This window comes from Molothrus ater, chromosome 1 (assembly GCF_012460135.2).
Source record: "Molothrus ater isolate BHLD 08-10-18 breed brown headed cowbird chromosome 1, BPBGC_Mater_1.1, whole genome shotgun sequence".
NCBI lineage: Eukaryota > Metazoa > Chordata > Aves > Passeriformes > Icteridae > Molothrus > Molothrus ater.
Window position 1 is genome coordinate 78,994,077 of NC_050478.2, and position 21,951 is coordinate 79,016,027.

The following is a 21,951-nucleotide window of genomic DNA, read 5'->3' on the forward strand; positions in this document are numbered from 1 at the left end:
TCTGTATGTCCTTTCCGGATTCTTGGGACAACATTAATCTCACCTAACTTCAGATATCTAGAGCAGAGAGATTTATGCTGATCACTGCCAGCTCCCACTACAGTCAGTGAAGAGAACCAGTCCCTTCTAGAGACCCACCCCTCTGGCTGTCCATGTGCCCCTAACTTCCACTGACAAGGCAGAGAGCCCCGGCTCAGGTGACCTGGTTCAGATGCAAACATCCAAACTGGAGAGGTAAATTCCACTGTCTGTTTTAGATTTTTATTAATTCCCTGCTATTAATATGCTCAAGATCACAAAAATGTACATTTTCACAAGTTAGCACTTTCAGACGGAGCACTTTTGTATTCCTAAACACAAATAATATGCAAATCATTAAAAAGCCCACTACAAAAATACATACTTATTTATGGTATGTCTGTTTGTTCCAAAACAAGAATAAAACATAGACAAGTTTATTGATAACTGTCAATGTTACTGTTGATGCAAAATAGATAATAATACTCTACACTTAAGTATTATAACTTTTCCCCATGCAGAGCAGAACAAAATCTAAAATAAGAAAATTATTTCATTCAGTGAGAAAACTTTCTTTTAATAAATAAAAGTACTTGCTATGCAGGTTTTGATGAGATGAAGTTATTACAGCTATAAAGCCTTCTTAATTAAAATCTACAAATCATTTAACAAAACTGAACTCAAACTTTCAGAAAACAAAATAGCTACAATAGAGAACTCAGGTGTTTGTATTTATAAATATAAATATATACACATACACACAAATAAAAGGAGCATAATAGCTTTTCTTTACACAAAGGAACTGAGCACACTCCACTGACTCCAAGCATTACCATGAAGATACTTCATGCAGCTGCTTTGGCTCCTGCAGGCCCTGTTCCCATTTCTGCTATGGGCTTGCATTTTATCCTGCAGATTTAATAAAACAAATCTTCCTGTCCCTCTATATCTCTAGGATAAGGAAAGGAGAGGCTTTGTTTCTTAATAAATCCCACCCTCTTCAATATAACCATTAGCCTGTGGCATTGTAAGCTTTTCACAAATATTTTGTGAGATCTAATACTTCTTCAAGTTAAAGACCCTTATTTTGAAATAATCAAAACACATTGATTCTTTTAGAAAACAGAACTGAGCAAAATGTTCCATGTAGGAGGTTAAATCTCATTTACTCGTCCTGGACAGACTTCTTCAAACACAGAGGTCTAAATTAAATATATCAATCTTAGGCAAGGAGATTAATACATAATCAGCGGATAAAACATATATGCAACACTGCTGAATTCATATAATGCATTAAAAAATAATATTTTCTGAAAACGCAGTGTTTTGACTTGTATTCCATGCACAGCTTTCTCAGATGAATTGCAAAGGAAATTGTGGCAGGTAATGTCTTAGGGGCTGATAGAAATCAGCCCCTAAAGGATTTACAAGTTGACCAAAGCCATACAGAGCCACTGGCTGTGGCTCTGTAGGGTGTTACCTATTAACGCTGCCCTTTTTACCTTGGAGAAAGCAATGTACTTTACTCACTTACACAGAACATCTTCCATTCATCTGGCACAGTATTCCTAGGTGCTGATTCTTCCCCTTGTGTAACACTTCTTCCCCTTCAGGGAGCACCACTGGGTGCAGACAGCTCTGTTTCCCATGTCTGAACTTAAGAGCAACCTGCTGCTGCTTGCTGTGCCCATCCCTGGAGAGAGGTGCTCCAGCAACAAGGGAAGCCAAGTGGATTTCAAGCAGCCATGCAGAGACCCCAGTTTATCTCCTCCCATCCAATGCAAGCTAAATAGCATGGAATATAAACTGTGGGATCCTGGGATTTCCCTCCTCTGTGAGTCATCCTACCCAGCTAGAGACAGTCAGGAGTAGGGAAAGGCAGTCACTGCTTTAGGCACTTGAGTTTAACCCATCCATGGATGTCAGAGTAAACCCTTAGGCTAGCAATGGAAAACCCAGCATAACCTTTGCCTTTGTTGTCAGGCAGTCCAATTTTTTTTGTCTGACAGTCCTCAAACATCACATTTTTTTGCCCCAGACAATATAGCAATATATATATTTTATGGTTTTTATGGCTGACTGATGGTGAACTGAGCTGCAATGGGAAAGCAAAATGTTTACACAATAAACCCATAAACCATTTTGTAATCATTAATGAGCATTCTTAAGATTTTACTGCTGCTGATTAGAAACCTAATTCACTGGAACTGGTCATTCACTATACTATACAAAGGAAAAAAAACAACTTCACTGGTCCTTCACGTTCTGAAAAGGGGGATGTGATAGTAGTGGTCATCCTCAGTCAGAAGAGAAATCTCATTCCATTCCCTTCGGTATTCATCTGGATACTTTACTTGAAATTCCTCTGTATTAAACCTATGCAGTCTGTAAACTCGTATCTTTACTTCAAGTAAGTATCCAAGAAGAAACAGGTCAACCTAAAAATGAAAGAAATCTGTAAGACATTTATTTCTAGGCTTCAAAAACTAAGCTGAAGATAATGCAAGTTAAGGCAAGTCATTTAGCATCAAAACAGTAGACAAGGAATAAAAAGGGCCCTTTTCCTAGTGGAGTCAAAACATTAAAAGCTTGAGGGCATTCCCAACAGCCCTTCCACTTCTCTTTTGCATGTAGAAACATTCGTCCTCTGCCTGACACCATACAAAACCTGTTCCCAAGCCAGCTCACACAGCTGACTGGAGAGCAAGAAGGGAATAGCTGTTACCAACACTGATACACCCTGAAAAAATGGGAAGCCTGCCACCTTGTGATCACTTGCTACATATGGAAAACATTACTGTGAAAGCAAAAAGTTTCTTGGTACTTCACATATCTGAAACTGGAGAACTGGCATCTTCATTGATACTTCTTGCAATGGATTGCCTAATCAGGAAAAAAAAAGGTTTGGGAAAAGTTCATATCCTTGGGCATAGCCAGAAAGAGCAGAACTTTGTCCAGTTATAATCAAACTGCTCCTAAATCTGACTGCATCACGTAACAATTGACTTGATAACTGAAACTGATTGTAAAAAATAATTTCAGCCATCGGAAAGTGAAACCATTTGCAGAGTGGCAGTGCAGAGTTTATATGTCAGCACTGAACTTCTCATTAATTATAAAACAGGAAACAAAAACATTAACATATAGAGGTGATTAGCAGAGGTCTTATTACCTACTCTCAATAGACATTAGATCTCATGAGAACCAAAGGGTGGGAAGAAAAGAGTGATGCTACAGGATTTGGCATAGTGGAACAGATAGGAAAAGCAAAACAACTGGTCAAAACAGCATCATCTAAAACTATTTTACATATCAAAGTTATTATTGTTCTAAACTATGTCCTATTGATAACCAGTAGCATTTATTTTTGGTGCACTCTTACTGCAGGTTTTTTTTTTTCCTGGAAGATAAATGGTTATCCTCAGTCCACTTCCCCACATATCAAAGAAAAAAAATGGGCCAGCTATCAGGGATGATGTAGAATATAATCACCTAATCACTACAAAGATGGAGTAAGTTTTGTGATTTTTCATCTATATCCTCACCTGGTCTAAGCAAATAGAGTCACCTATGGAGTTCAGATGATTCATCATGAAACTCAGAGGGTCAGACGAAGAGTCACGAGCAAAGAGAAGGCTAAAAAGGTTGTGTACGGGTTTGTCCCTGCTCTTTATCTGCTCATAGGCTTCGACAACTTCATAGAGCATGATGAATTTTATGGCCTCATAAAGTTTGTATTCCTTGCTTTCATCAGAAAATAGTGTATTACACATGCTTCCTCTTTCTTCATGATCTCTTGTAGCACTTATTTCAGCCCACTGGAAAGCACACAGAAGAAGAATATTAGCAAAATTATTAAGAATTCTATTTAACACAAAAGATTGCAAAACAGGAACAAAAGCTGGTCTAAGAGTAAAGCAGCTATTAATTGACAGAGCCCAGGCACAACAGCATTTGCAGGCAGCAGCCCCCAGTCTGATCAAGGCCAATGGTTTGAGGTACAACAAGGCCAAGTGCTGGGCCCTGCCTGGGTGACAACAACCCCAGGCTGTGCTACAGGCTGGGGGCAGAGTGGCTGGAAAGTGGCTCAGAGGAAAAGAGTGGAAAAGTGGGAGTGCCAGGTGCCCAAGAAGGCCACGGGCATCCTTGTCTGTACCAGCAATAGTGTGGCCAGCAGGAGCAGGGCAGTGATTGTCCCCCCACACTCAGGGGAGGGGGGTGAGGGCACACCTCAAATCCTGTGCTCACTTTTTGTCCCTCTCTATGAGAAGGACATTGAGGTGCTGGAGTATGTCCAGAGAAGGGCAGTGGAGCTGGTGAAGGGTCTGGAGCACAAGTCTGATGAGGAGCAGCTGAGGGAGCTGGGGGTGTTTAGCCTGGAGAAAACAAGGCTGAAGGGGAAATCTTATCACACTCTACAACTACCTAAAAGGAAGGTGTAGCCAGGTGAGGGGTTGGTCTTTTCTCCCAGCTAACATGTCATAGAACAAGAGGAAAAGACTTGAAGTTTTGCCAGGGGAGATTTTGATTGGACATTAGGAGAAAATTCTTCATCAAAAGTGTTGTCAAGCATTGGAACAGGCAGTCCAGGGAAGTGGTTGAGTCACTGTCCCTGGAGGTATTCAAAAGTATAAATGTAGCACTTGTAGACACGGTTCAGTGCTGGGTTAATGGTTGGACTTAATGATCTTAAAGGTCTTTTCCAAACTAAATGATTCTATGATGATGGAGGTGGGAAAGACAGCAAAGACCCATGTTAGTAAAAATAGGCAAAAATCCATCTCACTGGCCAAACACCATCTTTACTGAAAAAAAAAAAACGAAGCTGGGAGCTATACCTCATGGCCAGTAATAGCATAAGTCATCACAGAGTTGCTTTGAAACAATTTGTTAATTGTAAGGGATTTATTCATTCTTTTAACTTGAAACTTTTTTCTTAAAAATGCAGATTAAATGCTTCATGCACTAACATCAGCTAAAAGAACTACAACAAGCTAAAAATGAAAGCCAAATAACCCAACACTGGGAAATGCAAAGAGCAACCAGAACAAAATGGAAACTGCACATAACAACTACCAGGCCCATCTCAAGAAGATGCAGCTGTCATTTGGCACAGCAAGGGTGCAGGCAAGGGACCAAATAATCTATCTTAATCCCCTCTTTTTCTTTCTCATGCTTTGTTTCTAGAGCTTAAATGAGTCTGTTTGGGGTTTTGTTTTGTTTTTTTTTTTTCTTTAAATTAACAACTACTATCACTGCAGATGCTCAGAAAACCCAGAGAAACTCAAGAAATGTGCAAGGTCTTCACAGGCCAACTCTTTATCTCTCTTTCAGAAAGCTTTGGGGCTACTAAATCTCCCCACATTTTAAATATTAATTATATTAAATAAGAACACTATATTATAATTCTTACATTAAATAAAAATTATAGTCCTGGGTTGGGGATGATGGCAATCTGGCAATGCTAAGCAGACGGGGCAGTGAGGCTGACAGGTCTTTGCAATCAAGTGCAAGCTTACAGAGAGAAGTTATAGCAAAAATGGATAATTAAAACATTTAATGGGGATAGAAGCAAAGAAAATACAATCATTTTAGGAGAAAATGCACTGTTTGTTTGCTCCTTTCCAGCTGGAGAGGGAATCTAGAAGCATCTCATATACCATGTTTACTTTTAATCAAAATGATGAGATACTTCAGGACCACTTGATGGCAAGGACTAGCTGTGGGGATGGTGGCCTCCCTAACTTGCAGAGAACTCCTGAGTACCTGGCCTAGTGAATCACCAAAACCTGGATTCCCCTGCAGGAGAGGTGATGGCCTTCCCAGCAACTCAGCAGTGTGAACCTGGGAGGGAGGCTGGCTACTCCACAAATATGTAACCAGGAGAAGTTCCTTAATTCTGTCTGGACCCATTTCTCAAGGCTTTTATCCCTCCCAACCATTTCCTAGATACTCACGTTTGTCTTTAAGGCCTCCATACATTTGCGCAGCTTCCCAAAGGCATTGGGACCTGTGTATCTTTCTGGCCCAAAACTGTATTGCTGAATCCAGTTACAACCTTGAGAATACAAAAGCTTTTCAGGGAGCTGGGAAAAAAACAAAAGGCAAGCTACTCATAACCATAACAAGAAGCAGAGTATAAGGTTATATAAACTTGTCTACATACAATTTACGATGTGGTTCTATCAGCTGTTTGTTCAATTCAAACAACAAAATAAATGGACTTTACAATTCAAATGCTACAAAAGAAGATCCACTTAACTGCCAAGTCCTTAAGAAACTTTTAAAACAGGGCCAGCCAAAAAAAAAAAAAAGATGAAAATATGCTTTGAGCAAAATATATAACCCACACTCTGGAAAAGCTGGATACTTCCAAATTCAGTGAGGCATTTAGGAATACAGACATCTTCCAATCTGCGCACACATCTCTACAGGCAAAAGCTATAGATCTCACCTCCCTGTTACTATCTCCTGATAAAGCTCCTGGAGCTCAGGGCAGGATACCTACCTGCTACTCCAGCAACACAGCAGCTCCCAAGTGAGCCACTGAACTTTGCATGGATGTGGATGGGGAGGATGCAAATAACTTGTGTTAAGGGAGTGACATGTAGCAGGGTAGCAGTAACATTCATCCATCCACTTTTACTTTTTTTTTTTTTTAACATCATTTAGACTCATGTTCACATTGGTATATTTAGATCAGGGAGTTTTTGCAATTAAATGTAGTTCAATGGGTTTGAAAAACTTCTCTTTGAATTCTGGTAATGATTCTCCACTTTGACAGCCAGCATACCACTTTTCACATTGAACACAGCTTCCTTCTGCTGTGCATGGATAGCTAAAATGTGTTAATTTAGGAAATGTATTTTACCTTCAATATATCTCTTTCCTTCATCCACGAAGGAAAAGGAACGCCTTGGCTGAATATCTGAAAAAGCACCGCTCTTATTACACTGTAGTTGTCCCTCCTGACTTGTCTCAGGTATTTGATATGACAGCTCCTAAACAATTCTTCATATGCCTAGAAACAGACCAAGAAAAATTAGCAATAAAAAATATTAAACCTTGGAAAAAAACCCATGTTATTTGAAGTCCAATTCCAAACCACTCATAAGAGGGAGCTAGGGGAACAAGAGAGTATATTTTTAAGATTTATATACACAGAAATGTTAAACACCATGTTTTTGTAAACACCTTAGAATGTTGCTGCCCATTAGGAGCGATTCTGCATTCCTTCCAAACACAGCAACTCGTTCAAATCTCTGCGCTGTTGCTACTGTAAACACTCACATGGTCAACCAAATTAGAGCAGATCAGCACAGATTTAACCTCAACCATTTTAACAATTTGCACTGACATGTGAGATGTAGCAGCAACAGGACAGGAACGAGTATATGGAGAAAACTCCTTTTGGCAAAAACCATCTCCTTACATTGACCTGAATCCATCATGCAACACTGACCTGAGGCAGATCTGGCAGCTCTGTGCTGAAGTGGATGGCCCTTGGTCCAGCTACACACTCTGCATTACCACTGGCTGCCATCTGAGCCCTTGCTGAGACAATTCTGAGCAACAGACTTGCAGAGAATTGGAGGGAGAGGACTGTACAAGTCCCACAGGCTGCTCCATCACTTCCAGTTTGCCTCCTGAAGGGGGCAGCAGGACGGTCTCAATTCCTCATCCTTGGTTTATCTTGGTTACTCCCTCACTCCATCCCACCACCACTTCTCAGCTGCACTCTCTCCCCTTACCCTTACTGAGATAGTAAGCCTATTAAACTCTTTCTGCTGAGGGAGTTTCCTGCTGCTTCAGCAAGCTTGAGGGCCTCAGAGAAGCCTCTTTCTAGATGACCTCCCTTATCAGCTCACCATCTAGGTGTACCACATCCAAAAGAGGACAGGAGCCAGCTAAAAAGAGGAGAAGGACTGCTTAGCTAGGACAAGGAGAGAAAGGGGGAGAGACAAGACAAACATGGGATTGTTCCTTTTGGGAACAAGCAAGCATGATATGCTGGATCTCACAAGACCTAATCCTAAAACGTGCTCCTTACCATGGCAACTTCTACATGATGCAACCACTGACTGCTCCATACACAGGAGTCTCCTTTTCAGGCCTGGTCATCCAGAAGGCTGATAGATTTTCTAAAAGGCTTTTTGCCCAGTATGGGCTTGCAAATTTATTAGAAGTTTTGCTATCTTTTGTTACTTGCTCCTCCAAATAGTTTTTGCCCTTGTGTGTTGTTCTGTGAACTCTTGGCACTGCTGTGTTCCTGCATTTACTGTGGCAAAACTGTATCTTTTCTCTGTTCATCACTTAAATGCAATTCCAATTTCTGAAAACTGTCTTTTTTTTTTCTACAATGCCTTTATGCTACTGTTTATCCTTACCAGCTTCTTTTCACCCTTTGAGTCCTTCTTGGTATGCATTTGCTCTGAGATTCCGATACCATGACCAAAAGCCAATACATGAGTATTATTGGCAAATACACCAGTGCAGTTGAACTGCCTGTCTTGCCAGCAGCGCCCTGAGCAGGGGAAGAGAAGACACCGGCACAGAAGCACCTGGGCTGGGGTGCAGAGCTGGAGCAGAGGGACTGTACCCAAAGGCATGGGATAGCCACCATCCAGCACCCCAGCCCCCTGCCTGCTGGGCAGCACCCAAGCTGGCACAGGTTAGATGCCAGCTCCTGCCCTGCCTGCCACCAGCTGCAGCTGATGATGCTGGAGAGGGGAAGGCTGCCAAGCATGGACCGTCAGAGCTTGGAAGAGAAATGGATGTGGTGCTTCCTTCCTCCCTGGAGTAAGAGTTTTTACCTTAAATCAAAGGTTGGCCAAGTAACAGCGCCTAAGATCACATTATTTGGGCTTTAGCACTGGGGATGATTTTTCCTGTCAAGGTTGCTGGTGCTAGAAGAGGGAATTTAGAATAAATACAAGACTAAAACCTGATCTACATTTTGACCTGCACTGCTGCATTCCTTATTTAGACCTATGTTTGTGCTGTCCCTTTTGCTTTTCATTTCACTAGCCAGTGCAGCAGGCATTCATGGCTGCTGCAGCTGTTTGTGCTGAGAGTGCTACTCCTTTCCCAGGTGCTGGTTCTCCCCTGTCCTCGTGCAGAGATTAAAATTTAATTCTTACCTCCCTCATCTGTTTGGCCTGCTTTGTTTCTCCTTTCCATTCTCTTGCACTATAACCAAGTAGATCAACTTCTGGCAGCACACTGAGATTCCCTAAATTGAGATTGATTCACAGATTAGTTATGTTCTGCTGTTCTGCATCTAAAGGGAAGTTGTGAGGGTCATTAATGAATGTGGAGTGACAACAAAAAGCTTACTTATGAGTTGCCTCTGAAGGTAGTTGCTCCACCTGAAACACAAATGATGGAACAGGCGTCAACGAGGAGGTGTTGAAGGTCAGTATTTACTGAAATAAGCAACAGTGTGGAAGATTAAAGTCTGCATAATAAAAACCTACCGTTTCAGCAGCTGTGCTAAAAAGCTGTAGAGCCTTCTACAATACCAAAAAAGAGCAGTGAGGAAGGACATGCTTAACATTAGCTGCACTTTCACTTTTTGCCACATGAGACACAGGGATTCCTTGCTGGCTGTTTTCCAGGACCACACCTCATGCCTTCCTAAAACAGGGATGAAAAGAGAGAGGGAAAAATCACTATTTTTAAGTACTTGTTTCTGTTTGTTTTCTTGCAAAAAGAAAGATCATCCAAACATGACATCACTTCAAATGAAACACAAAACATGACATGCAAAAGATTTATATATTTTACTTAATACTTAAGTTTTTCAAGTTTCTAAGGGCTTGGGGGCACATAGTTCACATTTCCACAATATCCTGCACACAGTGAAGGCTACATATATAGTTACAATGGAATCACAGGAAGACTGGTATCAAACACACTACTCAATAACAAAAAAAACCCAAAACTGTTATTTTTTTTTACTTCAGGATGTGCTGATCTAGAGACCTGTACTGTCATTATTTTGTCTCTCAGTCTTGGCTTTAAATACATGACTTTAAAGGTTCATAGGACTTACTTGTAGTCAACAAATGGGCCATATAAGGCAATATTAGCTGACTAAGCATCATATGACTGCTTGGGGAATTAAAGGAATGTTCCTGCCTCAATTTGGGTAAGTTTAAAGTCAATTTAAAACTCCAGAGAAAGATCCTCCCCAGGGATTTGGTAGAAAGCTCAGGAGATCATCACAGAGAGGCTTCATGCTTACTTCACAGACATGAACAAGGACAAGATTCTGTTGCTCCCCTGGCATTACAGACAAGGTTAGGGAAGGTTATGGTTGTCTACTGTTGATAAGAAGACCTACAAGTGAAAGAGGGCCTGGAGACCAAACAGTTGACAAAGGCAGCAGCTGCTCCCTAAGTAAGAAATTTGTCCCCTGGAAGAAATTTGAATATAGGAAATTCCCAGAACTCATGATGAACAGCTGCTCTGCTATTAACTTATTTATTGATTTAGTACAAAACCTTAAAAGAATTCTACTTTTTATAGAGGCATCCACAGAGAAGGCTGAAAAGATCCTTCTCCAGGGAGTCTACAGAGGGGATTACTCATTCCACATAGTTTTATGTCAGCTGAACTTCTGCCCCTCCTGGCTTTAACAGGAAATTTAAGACGGGCTTAAGTTTTCCAAGTAAATTAAGCCCATGCACTGTGGACAACAATCCAGTCAAAGAGTTACGTATCAATTCTAACCTTAGCAACAAGATAAACAGTGATGCACTCATTTTTACAAGCACTGTTACATATATACACAGAGCAGCGCTGATACTTGGCCTTTCCCAATATTCTGTTGTTTGAAGAAGTTTTATTACAAGATTTTGTATGCCAGTCATCTGGTGGTGAGACACAGACGTTGTCTCTCTCCTGTGAACTAAAGGCAGGTTAAGAGCTGTAAATGAAAAGCTGTCCATAAATTTTAAGTAATCAGAGGTGGGGTTGGGGTGCTAGTTCTGAAGCTCCAGAAAACTCCAGTTTATTACTGATGCCAAGTAACAGACAACAAAAGATCAGCTGTAAGGTTTGGAAATGGAAAACTTCGTAGAAAAACCAGACACACCCACTTACAGCTCACACGCACAGATAAACACACTCCCACTTCCTCCTGAGGGACACTGGTAGGCACATTCTCAATAAGCACACAAACTTCTACCTAGAGAAATGACAATCCCAGCAGAATCAAGCAACTGCAATTTTTTCTCTCTCCTCTTTAAGATTAAGGCATCAGCATTGGAAAAAAAACTCAGTGGACTTTGAATAACTGAATCTTCTGCCCACTAGAATGGAACCTGATGGCTCGCAGTTGTTCAGCCCATGGATCAGTATCAGCCCAGGGTATTCTGGATTTACACTGTTGTATGTAAACCAATGATGATTGAAATTAACACCAGTTTAAATATACAGTATCAAAGGAAAGTTGCAGCAGACTTTAATTTCATTACGTAAAAGGACTGTACGGTCCACTCCCACATTTGATTTTGAACAAACTGGCTCTATAAAAAAATCATGAGCTGTTCCATCTGTTAAAATTACATACTTTGCATTATGGAGAACAAAGTAATACATGTGAATGCAAAATTTCTTCCCTTATCCCTTTTAACAGGCAGAAAGATGACAGCTCCACATCAGTTTTTAAACTGAATCAAGCAATCTTTTGAAAAAGTTTTTGATGGTAATAATCCTGAAAAAACCTCAGGCTACTGGAGTTCAACAATCTCTCTTTCAATGCCTATGGAGCAACTGCTCTTCAAGGAGTGCTGGGAAGCACAGGGTTACTGGTTTCCATCAGAAACACAAATCAGTGTCAGAGAACACGAGATAACCAAATAACGCTCGCCCATTTTTATTCAACATGGGTATTTCCCTAGAAGAAAGCCTAATGGACAATGGAAAAACCTGCAAACAAGTGATTTTGAGTATTTTTGCTACACTTGTATTGCAGCGTACCTTGGACTTCATGAACTTTCCCTCCTGTCATGGGAAAGCTGCTGTTTAAACAGCACTCTGTGATTCAGTTAATACTTTCAGTGCTTATGTCACACTTAGAAATTAATTACATTTTTTATTCAAGCAAATGACATTTAGAAGTAGCAGTTGGATCACAAAGTGCTGCTGGTAAAAATACATCATAAGCATAAATTAAAGAAGGCAGCAGCTTAAAATAGATCTTGCCACCCCCCTCCCTGCACCTTTCAGAAGTCTTCAGAAACCAATGAGCAATTAAATTAATAACACATTAGTGGGGGGAGTAAAATAAACCCACAGATTTTTAAATGAAATCCATTCCCTGGGATACGGGAACAATTCATCCTGCTCCTCAGGAGGCAGTGACAGGAGCAGTTGGTGCTGTGACCAGCTGCTGGGCTTTCATCTTCTTGAAGACTGACTGCGAGTGTCAGCATGACAGGGAGGCCTGACTCTTCTGCCATGCAGAAATTTGGAAGAACAGAGGCTGAACAGTGCTGGAGTTGATCAGGAGCTGATAGCAGTGTTTATCTTACAGAGCAAGTAGTTCACCATGTTTTCTTTTCGTGCCACATCAGCTTCCTGCTAGTGCCAAGCCTTAAGCTTTTACCCCCTGCAAAGTCAGCAGTAGAGACAAGCAGAAGGAAAAAAACAACAAAAAAGGCCAAAGAAAAAAAGATGAGTAAGAAGCATCTGTTTCATTCTCAAGTAACTCAGGAAGAGTCTCTATAGGATTTGCTTCACATGTGACTCCCTCACAACTGTTTTGGAGGTGGCCTCCTTAATTATGCATAATTGATGAAATGCAAAATGTCAGAGATCAGCTTGGGAACAAGCAGGCAGCACTGTATGCATTACTGAATATCCCAGCATGGCTGATGGTGCAATCACCCTTTACTCTTTTTCTCCAGACCATTAACAAGGCCATCAAAAAGATAGCAGAGCATCTTCCCAAATTAAAACCTGACAGAATGATTTCTTTTTGGTACTGAAAGCAGGACATAGCACTTGTCACCATGAAGTGGCCAGGTTTCATACTCCCATCACACAAAATTATGTTCCCAGTTCCCAAAAAGCAGGTATACCCTCATTCAAAGAGGGAGGCAGAATGTGGGATGCCTCTGTGCCAGCCCTTCTGCTGCCCCACCTGAGCCACTCCTTCTCCCTCCTCTATGGATGCAGAGCTAGGAAGGGAGACCCTCAACTGAGACATGTAAGGCTTGGCAGGGAGGCCCAAGTCTGCCTGTGTTCAAGGTGTGCATGCAGTTCTCTCACGTTGCTGCACATTGCTGATTTTCAGATTTTACACCATCAGCACCAAAGTATGTTACAGAAAAGGCTAAGTCCCTCTTTTAAGGGAAAACAAAGAAACTTACCCTCATAGAGCAGGCTCAAGCATGAGACACATGTGTACATAGACCTCAACTGAATGAACCAAGAGGGAGACACAGAAAAGTTATTAATTATACAAATTCAAAACCTACAAAAGATTACATCACATTAGAGTTTAGAAGAGAGAAATATGCCTTTTTAAGTGGTGCCAAGGGATTACAAATTCTTTGATTTCCCAGTTTATTATCAGCACCACACAAAAAAAATAAAAAATACTGAAAACAGATCAAACACATACCAAGATATGTGAGAAGCACTGCTTAATTCAGTAACTATTCCATTACAAACCCCTTCCTTTACAGAATAAAGCAATGTCATCTTGTTAAGCAACATTCACGTGCTCTAACAAACATGAAAGATGAGGATCTCTCCTTGATATAATAAGGAAAAGAAAATAATTTACAGACAAAGATTGTAATCGTCAATGACTTATCACAAGTTCAACCATGTCTGCTGATCAGATACCTTCTAATCAAAAAAACCAAAAAACAAATGAGAATGCCAGCCCCAAACCACAAGTAGAATCACACAATTATCTAGAAAAGAGAATAGTTTTGGTAACACTGAGGCCCATCAGTTGCAAGAAAGGTTTTATTTACACAAATCTTCTGCATAGGGCTTTCCCAAGAGCCCTCTTAGCTCCCTCAGTCTTTTTTTTTTTTTTTTCAGAAAAATATAGAGAATATAGAGCTGGCAGCCTTCTTCAGACACCCTGATCATCAACAGGAACTGCTGGAGTTAATGTATCTATCCAGTTGTGACACAACTTATTGCTACTGTGCAGCAACAGCCATAATGTGTTCTTACCTACTGGGTGATCACCTAAAATATACCCAACTAGAATTACAAAACCAATTTCAGCTATATAATCAAGATATTAATGCATGCCTTAGCCTGCACATACCATTTTCTCTCTACAAATGCCTATGAGAACAAAAGGAAAGTTCAGTTCTTCATTTCCTGTACAATTCAGCTTCCTTTTTAAGGCACAGGGTGCTTCATCCAAGATGAATAATGCTTAGCCCCACTTCCATTTAAGTAAGAAAAAGCATGACAGAAGCCTTCTGAGAATTTGCAGTCCAGAATACTGGATGAGAAACACATGAAAAGCATTTCATGCCATTACAAAAACATGTATCTCTCTAAAACTCTTATTCCTATTAAAAAAATAAAAAATAAAATAACCTCCTTTTAAAGAAGGAGCCTATGAAATATCTGCTGTTTTTTTCTTAATGTGGAAAAAAATCTGTTCCCATTCAGAATTGCTATTTAATGCCTGTACACTTCAAACAGAACTTACATAAATGCACTAAATCTATTATTTGAAAGAAGCCCACTCTAAGAATTCCTATTCTGCCTGCTGCAGAGTTGCATGTTGAGTCACCCCTAATGCCACTCATGGTTGTTTCACAATTCTCAAAATACTTTTCTTTTCTTTTTTTTTTTTTTTTTTGCCATGCTGAATCCAAACTATCAAGGCAATAGAATGAAGGAATATCAGAATAAAGGAAATACTTTCCTCCTGAGCATCCTAAGTACAAATGCATATTTTTTAATGTTAATATGCCTAGAAAACTGAAACCTTGTTAGGGGGAAAAAAGAAGTCTTTCTTATCAATAACAGTCATTTTTCTCCTGATTTTTAAATCTTGTTTGCTAGACAGCACAAGACTTGCACCAACCACCCCACCCTCCAAGGATGCACAATCCTTAGGTGGCTGGGGATACCACAGCCAGCATTCCTCCTGGTCTCTCCAGGCAGAGGTCCAGTGGCAGCTGCCCCACTCCTGGGGTTTCCCAGTGCAGGAAGTGCCCCTGGCTCTGCCTGGATGCTTTGTAAGCACACAATGCAGGGCACTCCAAGGAATTTTAATTTATCTGTTGATAAAAAGTTATCCCAGCTGATATCCAGGAAAACAGCAGGATCAAGTAACCCATGACAAACAAAAAAATCAACTCTTCTGAGCTTGTTTACTGTCCAAGGAGAAAGCCAGCCCCATCTCACCAAACTACATCCATGTTGCTCAGCATTCCCATCTCTGTACTGGGTCTGACTGCTGCACCCACAAAGATTTTGTGTCTGTCTTCAGAGCATGGCCCTCTCCTGAGTGTACCCAATTCTGTGTGCAGACGGTGCAGAGCTGTGCATTTTTCACGTGGATTAGTAATTACATATAATTTATGATTAATAATCACAAATTATTCCTATCTCCTGGTGGTGCACCGGATCACAAAGCCTGTGCTTCCTCAGCAGGTATGTGCAGAGGTTATTCCAGCAGTGTTTTACTTGTGTCTTCCCTCTTTTCAAGATCAATTAGAAGCACAAAGCAAGGCCAAAGAAAGCAAAATATCAAAGCCATCACTCTGAATGCAAATGGCAGAAATTGGTCTTGCATCTCTTCCCCTCTGCCTCTCAGTATCCAGTCTGACAAAAGCCAAAACTTCAGCTTTATTCTGCAGAGCTCATGGTACTTGTATGGAAGTAGCTGGAGTGTTTAAAGCCTGCTCTCTCTTCATCATCTCAAGGGCAGCACTGCCAAACTGGCATATTTTAATTAGCTGACCACACAGGAGTTCTCTGACTTTTTGGGAGAGTGCATTACCAGGCACTTCTGGCCCAAAATATTACACAAAAAAAGCATACTGAAAGGTAAAATTGACTGCATCAAGATAGTCACTGAAATTTAAGTTATTGCTCAGTGTAATACCAAAGTCATAGCTAACAGAAATATTTCATAAAAATGTGATCCAAGAGCTCAGAAAGCTCTCTGTGCAAGAGCTTTCTACTTGTAAAAGCACATTATTATTAGTATTATCATGCATAATAATATCACTGTCATTATTGTCACTGCTAATGCACAGTTGGTATTTTTACAGACATTTGGATGCAAGAGAACTTTCAAGTGAAGCACGCAGACACCAGTCACAGGGATCAATAGACCACAGCTCCGTGACACCTCTGCACTTGCTCAAACTGCCTAAAAGCCAGACAGCTACGTGGCAAGGACTAAATAAAATACTAATCATGCACTCCTGTAAAATACAGTTAAGTGTGACCTTGGATATTGAGCTCTTTTTGAGGGGCTGGCCCTTGGCAGAGGCATGACTTACTTTCACTTGTAAAGTAAGAAAATGAAATACAGGGTCCTGGATAGTTTCTGTCATGGAGCCCACCAGTATAATTTTTAAAGTTCTTCATTTATATGAAAACCTCTATTTTTAAGGCCTTGGCCTCTGGCAAGAAGGTCACAGCTGAAATTCATGTGCAGGAAATGACCCAAAATGAAACCTCAATTGAAGGATAATAAACATATCTCCAAGCTGCTCACAGACAAGCCCCTGGTGTGGTGCTGTGCTCAAAGCAAAACTGGGAAAAGCAGGTAGGGCTTCTCTTTTGTCATACAGATAGACCTGAAACAAGTATTTAGGTTTGCAAAAGCCTGATTTTGCACAAACTTGGCAATTAAAACCTTGCTGACCATTCAAGGGAGGTGATTCTGCCCTCCACTGTGTTGAGACCACACCTGGAGTACTGCATCCAGCTCTGGGACCCCTGGAATTGGAAGGATGTGAACCTAATGGTGCGAGGTCCATGGAGGAGGCCGTGAAGATGATCAGGGGGATGAAGCACCTCTCTTATGGGAACAGACTAAAAGAGCTGAGGTTGTTCAGCCTGGAAGGCTCCTAGAAGACCTTATAGCACCTTCCAGTACGTAAAGGGGCCGACAGGAAAGAGGGAGATGGACTTTTTACAAAGCAGTTTAGTAACATAGCAAGGGGCAACGGCTTTAGATTGAAAGAGGGTGTGCTTAGCTTAGATATTAGGTAGACTCTTCACTCTGAGGCTGGTGAGGCACTGGGACAGGCTGCCCAAAGAAGCTGTGGATGTCCCACACCGTAAAGCGTTTAAGGCCAGGTTGGATGGAGTTCTGAGCAACCTGGTCTAGTGAAAGGTGTCCCTGTGCATGGCAGGGGGATGGAACCAGATGGACTGCAAGGTCCATTCCAGCCCAAACCATTCTGTGGTTTCCTGGTGGCATCTGACCTTCAGGCAGTGCCAAGCACCTTGCCTTGATGCTGCTTTGCTGCACAGATACAAGGGCAGACTTGATGATGGTCAAAGCCTCAGGGACACCACATCGTATCAAGGCACTAGTTTTATGCTAAGGTACACATTTCTCACATTCATAGCATCATTTACCCAATGTGACTACCCTGGAAACATGAATGCTGAACACTTCAAATATGTGGAAAACCTCAGCAATGTATTATGTATGGACAAGGCACCTGAGATGGGGTCCTGCTGAAGAAGAACTAGCAAAAGGATCAGAGCATATACAGCCACATCTTGCCACACCTTTAACCCTCCACCATCACAGAAGAGGGCTCAAGTAAGACATCACATGTCTACTGCTCAGCCTGCAGCATTCTCCTCAGAAAAATGTCTGTTGAAAGATAAGTGTGGGCAGTACAAGCTGCCCTGCTCGACACATCCCTCTGCACAGGTACATAGTGACATCTGTCCTCACTGGTGACATGGGGACTGGAGCCAGAGACACACACTTCCTCTCTCTGTCAGGAGCTTCCAGCATGTCCCCATAGGTTACAGAGAAATCCCAAGCACTCAGATCTGGAAGATGCCAAAAATGCATAGTGTGCAGAGCAGTGAAAAAACAGGAAGAAGGTACAAGCACAGCGTAAAGCTGAAAAGAAACCAAAAGATGCTGACTTCAAAATTTCTCAGAAAATTAATGAAGAAAGCTGTAGAAGTTTTGAAGTATTTTACAATGTTTGCCTTCACTGGAGCCCTCTCAAGAAGTGGACAGTAGTCCCCTTATTCCCTTTATGTCCTCATTTATGCAGGGACACAACTCTTATGGTTTTTTTGTTATGCTTTTATGTTATCAAGCAACAGATAGTCCAATCATGAGTTACATTGTTCATGGGAAAAAAAATCAAACTTTTCATCAAACCAAATTTTGTAATATACAAACCAAACTCAAACACCTCAGAATTGGTGCAAGATTCCTAGCAACAAACAGCCCTCTTAAAACAGCCAGTGACTGCTTTTACATTGCTGTGGCTGAAGAAATGGAACTCCTGTTTTCTACCATGAAACTCTGACCTTTTCATTAACAAGTAGCTGTTTCTCTGTCTTTCTGAAAGGTACAGCATTGTTGTCTGATCCAGAGCACTGCAACCATGCACTGAGGAACTGGCATCTGCTATGCTGGGAATGCCAGCAGTGGAGCACATGGGCAGAGCTCCCTTTTGCTGCTACACGCTGGCACCAGGCCAGCTGCATCAGCCCAGGAGTGAGGAAAGGATGCCCTGTGCTCACCAGGCCTCCCCAAATTCCATCAAAGCAGATCCTGAAGTGACTCAGGGCCAGATGTCAGACAGCAACTCAGATTAGTGTTTCACTTTAAGAGTACTACAACTCTTTTAGAAGTCATATTCTAATGGCACTTGATGGCAGTCTGACTTAGGCAGCCCAAAGGTAATTTAAAAAAATAATTTCACAGCCTAAAACAAGAGGAGATTAAGAAGTTCCTTAAGGTAAACCTTATGCCATTCTAATCACACCCAAATTTAGTTATGCAAGTGTAATGAAAGCAGTGTAATTATATTACCTTATGACTCCTGAGCACTGGTTATTCCCTGTGTTTTTAAAGCAAGTAAATTATAACCATAATCATCTCTCCTAGGACAGTCTGGCACCGTGACTCCCACAGTTCAGCTGTGTGGGGTCAGGAGGTTCAGCAGAAGTATTTCTGCAATCTCAAACTCATTTGCCTGGGTAGTCATGCAAGATCAAACAGTTTCATACATTAAGCTGAAGAAAAACTGCATACATTTCTGGAAAACCCTTTCACGTTTGTTGTCTGATCCTTGGTAGATAAAATGTGAAGATTCAACTGGAAACTGTATCTAAGAAACAGGTGGACAGAAAGTCTTGATGCTGAATGGGAAATGAATACCACCTAGGCAGGTGGTGGTGTTTTTTTCACTTTAACACATTCCAAACAGTTAAAGTCAAAAAACTCTTATATCCAGAAATGGCAAAAAATCTCAGAACTACAAATTTTTTTTTAAACTCCCAAATGCAGATACTTATCCATAAAAGCACTTAGATTTAAGTGCTGACAAGCATTTTCATGCTGCTTCTCCCCTCCAAAATCAATTCTAACACCCTTCACCTGGTAGTGTTTTATAGAGATAGGAAAATGGCATCTTTTCTTCCTACCACCAGGAGACCCCCCCCTCAGTTTCTAATCAAATTATCTGTCCACTAGCAAAGAAATGAAATTCTTAAAGAAGCACGTTTCAGTGACTACAAAAGCTTTCTTAGCCTTTCATTACTTCCTGTTTCACATATTTTGCCTCTTTGTTTCACCACTTGCTGAAACTGGAGTGGGCCAGAGGACGGAAGTGGGAATAACGGTACTTGCACGAATTAGCAATGGAGCAGGTAGCACCGCGCTAGCTTCAACTCACCCACTAAATACCACAGAAATCTGGCTCTTTCTCCACTGCAAAAATGAAAGTATGAGCTGCATGCAATTTGTACAGCTCCTCCAAAGAGAAAACAAGCTGGTTTAGTAAGAAAGGCAGTGCAAAATGAGAACGGGATGAGTAACCATCAAAGCAGAAACGTACCACAGAATGTTCAGCAGAAAAGCAAGTTGGTAGGGCACAGGATCCTCAGTCTGAACAATCACTTCTCAGTGACATAATAGATCACAGGATCATTTAGGTTGAAAAAAATTTTTAAAAATCAAGTCTAATTGTTAATCCCGCACTACCAAGCCCATCACTAACCATGTCCCCAAGTGCCACATCCACATGTCTAATAAATATCTCCAGGGACGGTGACTCAACCACTTCCCTGGGCAGCCTATTCTCATGCCTGAACGCCATTTCAGCAAAGAAATTTCCCTGGTATCTAATCTAAATCTCTCCTGGTATGACTTGTTACTTGAGAGAATAGACTGACCCCTAACCTGGCTACAACCTCCTTTAGGTAGTTGTAGAGAGCAAAAATGTCAACCCTGACCCTTCTTTTCTCCAGGCTCCAGTTCCCCCTGCTGCTCCCCACGGGACTTGCGCTGCAGACCCTTCACAACCACAGCTGCCCTTCCTTCTCTGGACATGCTCCAGCCCCTCAGTGTCTTTACTGTGGAGAAGGACCCAGAACTGGATTTGAGCTGTGCCCTCAGCAGTGCTGAGCACAGTTGGACAATCACTGCCCTGCTCCTGCTGGCCGCACTGTTGCTGATACAGATCGGGATGCCCTTGGCTTTCTTGGCCACCTGGGCACACCTGGATCATGTTCAGGATTCCTGACACCGAGAACCACCTGCAGCCGGCCCCGTCCTGGGTCCTCCTGAATCACACACACCTGCATTTATGAGCCCCTTTTTCCTAGACCTTCACCTTTCTGACGGGAATACAAACCAGTCTGCAACGCGTAGATTCACACTGCACATAGTAAGGAAAAGAAAAAAACAAAAAAAAAAAATTACCGCCCCCGAAGCAAAGACCCAAAGCCCGGCCGAACGCCCGAGCTGAAAGCGGGCTGCTGTTTTACAAGCCCGATCCCCACGCATGCCGGCGCTAATTCCGCCCTCAGGACGCAGCAGTTCCCAGGGCAGCTCAGCCCCGTGGCGCTGCCGGCATTTCCCCTCACGCCCGCAGCCCCCGGCCACACACGGGCGGGGGCACAGCCGGGCGGTCCTGCCGGGATGGTCCTAGGAGCAGCTTTCCGGCTACCGCCCCTCCTAGAAAACGGCCCCCAAAGAGTCAAGTGGAAAATAAAGCGGGGGAAAAAATAAAGAAACGGCAAATAAAGGCAAACCCTCGTCGCGACTCCGGGGGCCCCCCGAGCCCGCCCACCAGCCCCGCCGCGCCTCACCCGCTCGGCCGCTCTCGTCCTGCCTCCCCGGGATCCCAGCCGGCTACAAAGGCAGCGCCGGCACCTCCCGTCTTCCCGGGATCCCAGCCGGCAACAAAGGCAGCGCCGGCACCGCCCGGGGCGGGGATCCCGCGGGGACGCCCCGCTCCCGATCCCACCCGGCCGTGCCCGGGAGCCGGGAAGGAGGGATAACCCCTGTCACCGTCTCTCGGCCCGCCTCCCAGCGGAGTTCTCCATTTCCACAGCAACTCTTGCCGCTCCTCCGGCAGTGAGGTACAGTTTGTGCTCGGGTGTCACACCATGCTCTTTTACATTTTGTAGCAGCATGGGATCATGCCATGGTTTGGCCTGGAAGGGGCCCTAAAGATCATCTAGTTCCAACCCTCTGCCATGGGCAGGGACGATTCCCACTAGACCCGGTTGCTGAAAGCCCCATGCAGCCTGGCACTGAACTCTTCCAGGGATGGGGTTGCCTGAAACGGTGCTAGGGATTCCAGCTCCCTGAATGGAGACCAACACCATCATCATCTCTTTGAAATATAGCCATTAAATGTAACCACAACTTAATAACTTTGAAATTATTGGTTGTTTTTTGGTTTTTCCCTGCCATTAAATGTTGATTTC

The 21,951-nt window shown here is 42.3% G+C and overlaps 1 protein-coding gene across 9 annotated transcripts; it reads right to left on the bottom strand.

The window, feature by feature from the left end:
* Positions 1–239: 239 nt before the first annotated feature.
* On the bottom strand, positions 240–21,469 carry OTULINL (OTU deubiquitinase with linear linkage specificity like). 9 transcript variants are annotated; one of them, XM_036406457.2, is made up of 10 exons: positions 21,328–21,469; positions 13,398–13,446; positions 10,829–10,930; positions 9,495–9,654; positions 9,355–9,386; positions 9,159–9,250; positions 6,890–7,039; positions 5,976–6,104; positions 3,564–3,836; positions 240–2,456 (listed from the first exon to the last, which is right to left on the bottom strand). In XM_036406457.2, exons 2-10 carry the CDS (start codon positions 13,435–13,437, stop codon positions 2,277–2,279), a joined length of 1,158 nt encoding a protein of 385 aa, XP_036262350.1. In that variant the 5' UTR covers positions 13,438–13,446; positions 21,328–21,469; the 3' UTR covers positions 240–2,276. The 9 variants fall into 9 exon arrangements, with proteins under 9 accessions (XP_036262350.1, XP_036262353.1, XP_036262352.1 ...); XM_036406460.2 differs by lacking the exon at positions 13,398–13,446 and having other exon boundaries at positions 10,829–10,923; XM_036406459.2 differs by lacking the exon at positions 13,398–13,446.
* Between the last annotated feature and the right edge of the window lie 482 nt (positions 21,470–21,951).

Excerpts from the sequence above, each read along its gene's own strand:
- OTULINL (XM_036406457.2), bottom strand. The coding sequence starts at position 13,437 with ATGTACACATGTGTCTCATGCTTGAGCCTGCTCTATGAGG. Across the intron at positions 6,105-6,889 it reads AGGAAAGAGATATATTGAAG|CTCCCTGAAAAGCTTTTGTA; the intron begins GTAAAATACATT and ends TTTTTTTCCCAG. Across the intron at positions 3,837-5,975 it reads TGGAGGCCTTAAAGACAAAC|TGGGCTGAAATAAGTGCTAC; the intron begins GTGAGTATCTAG and ends TGTGCTTTCCAG.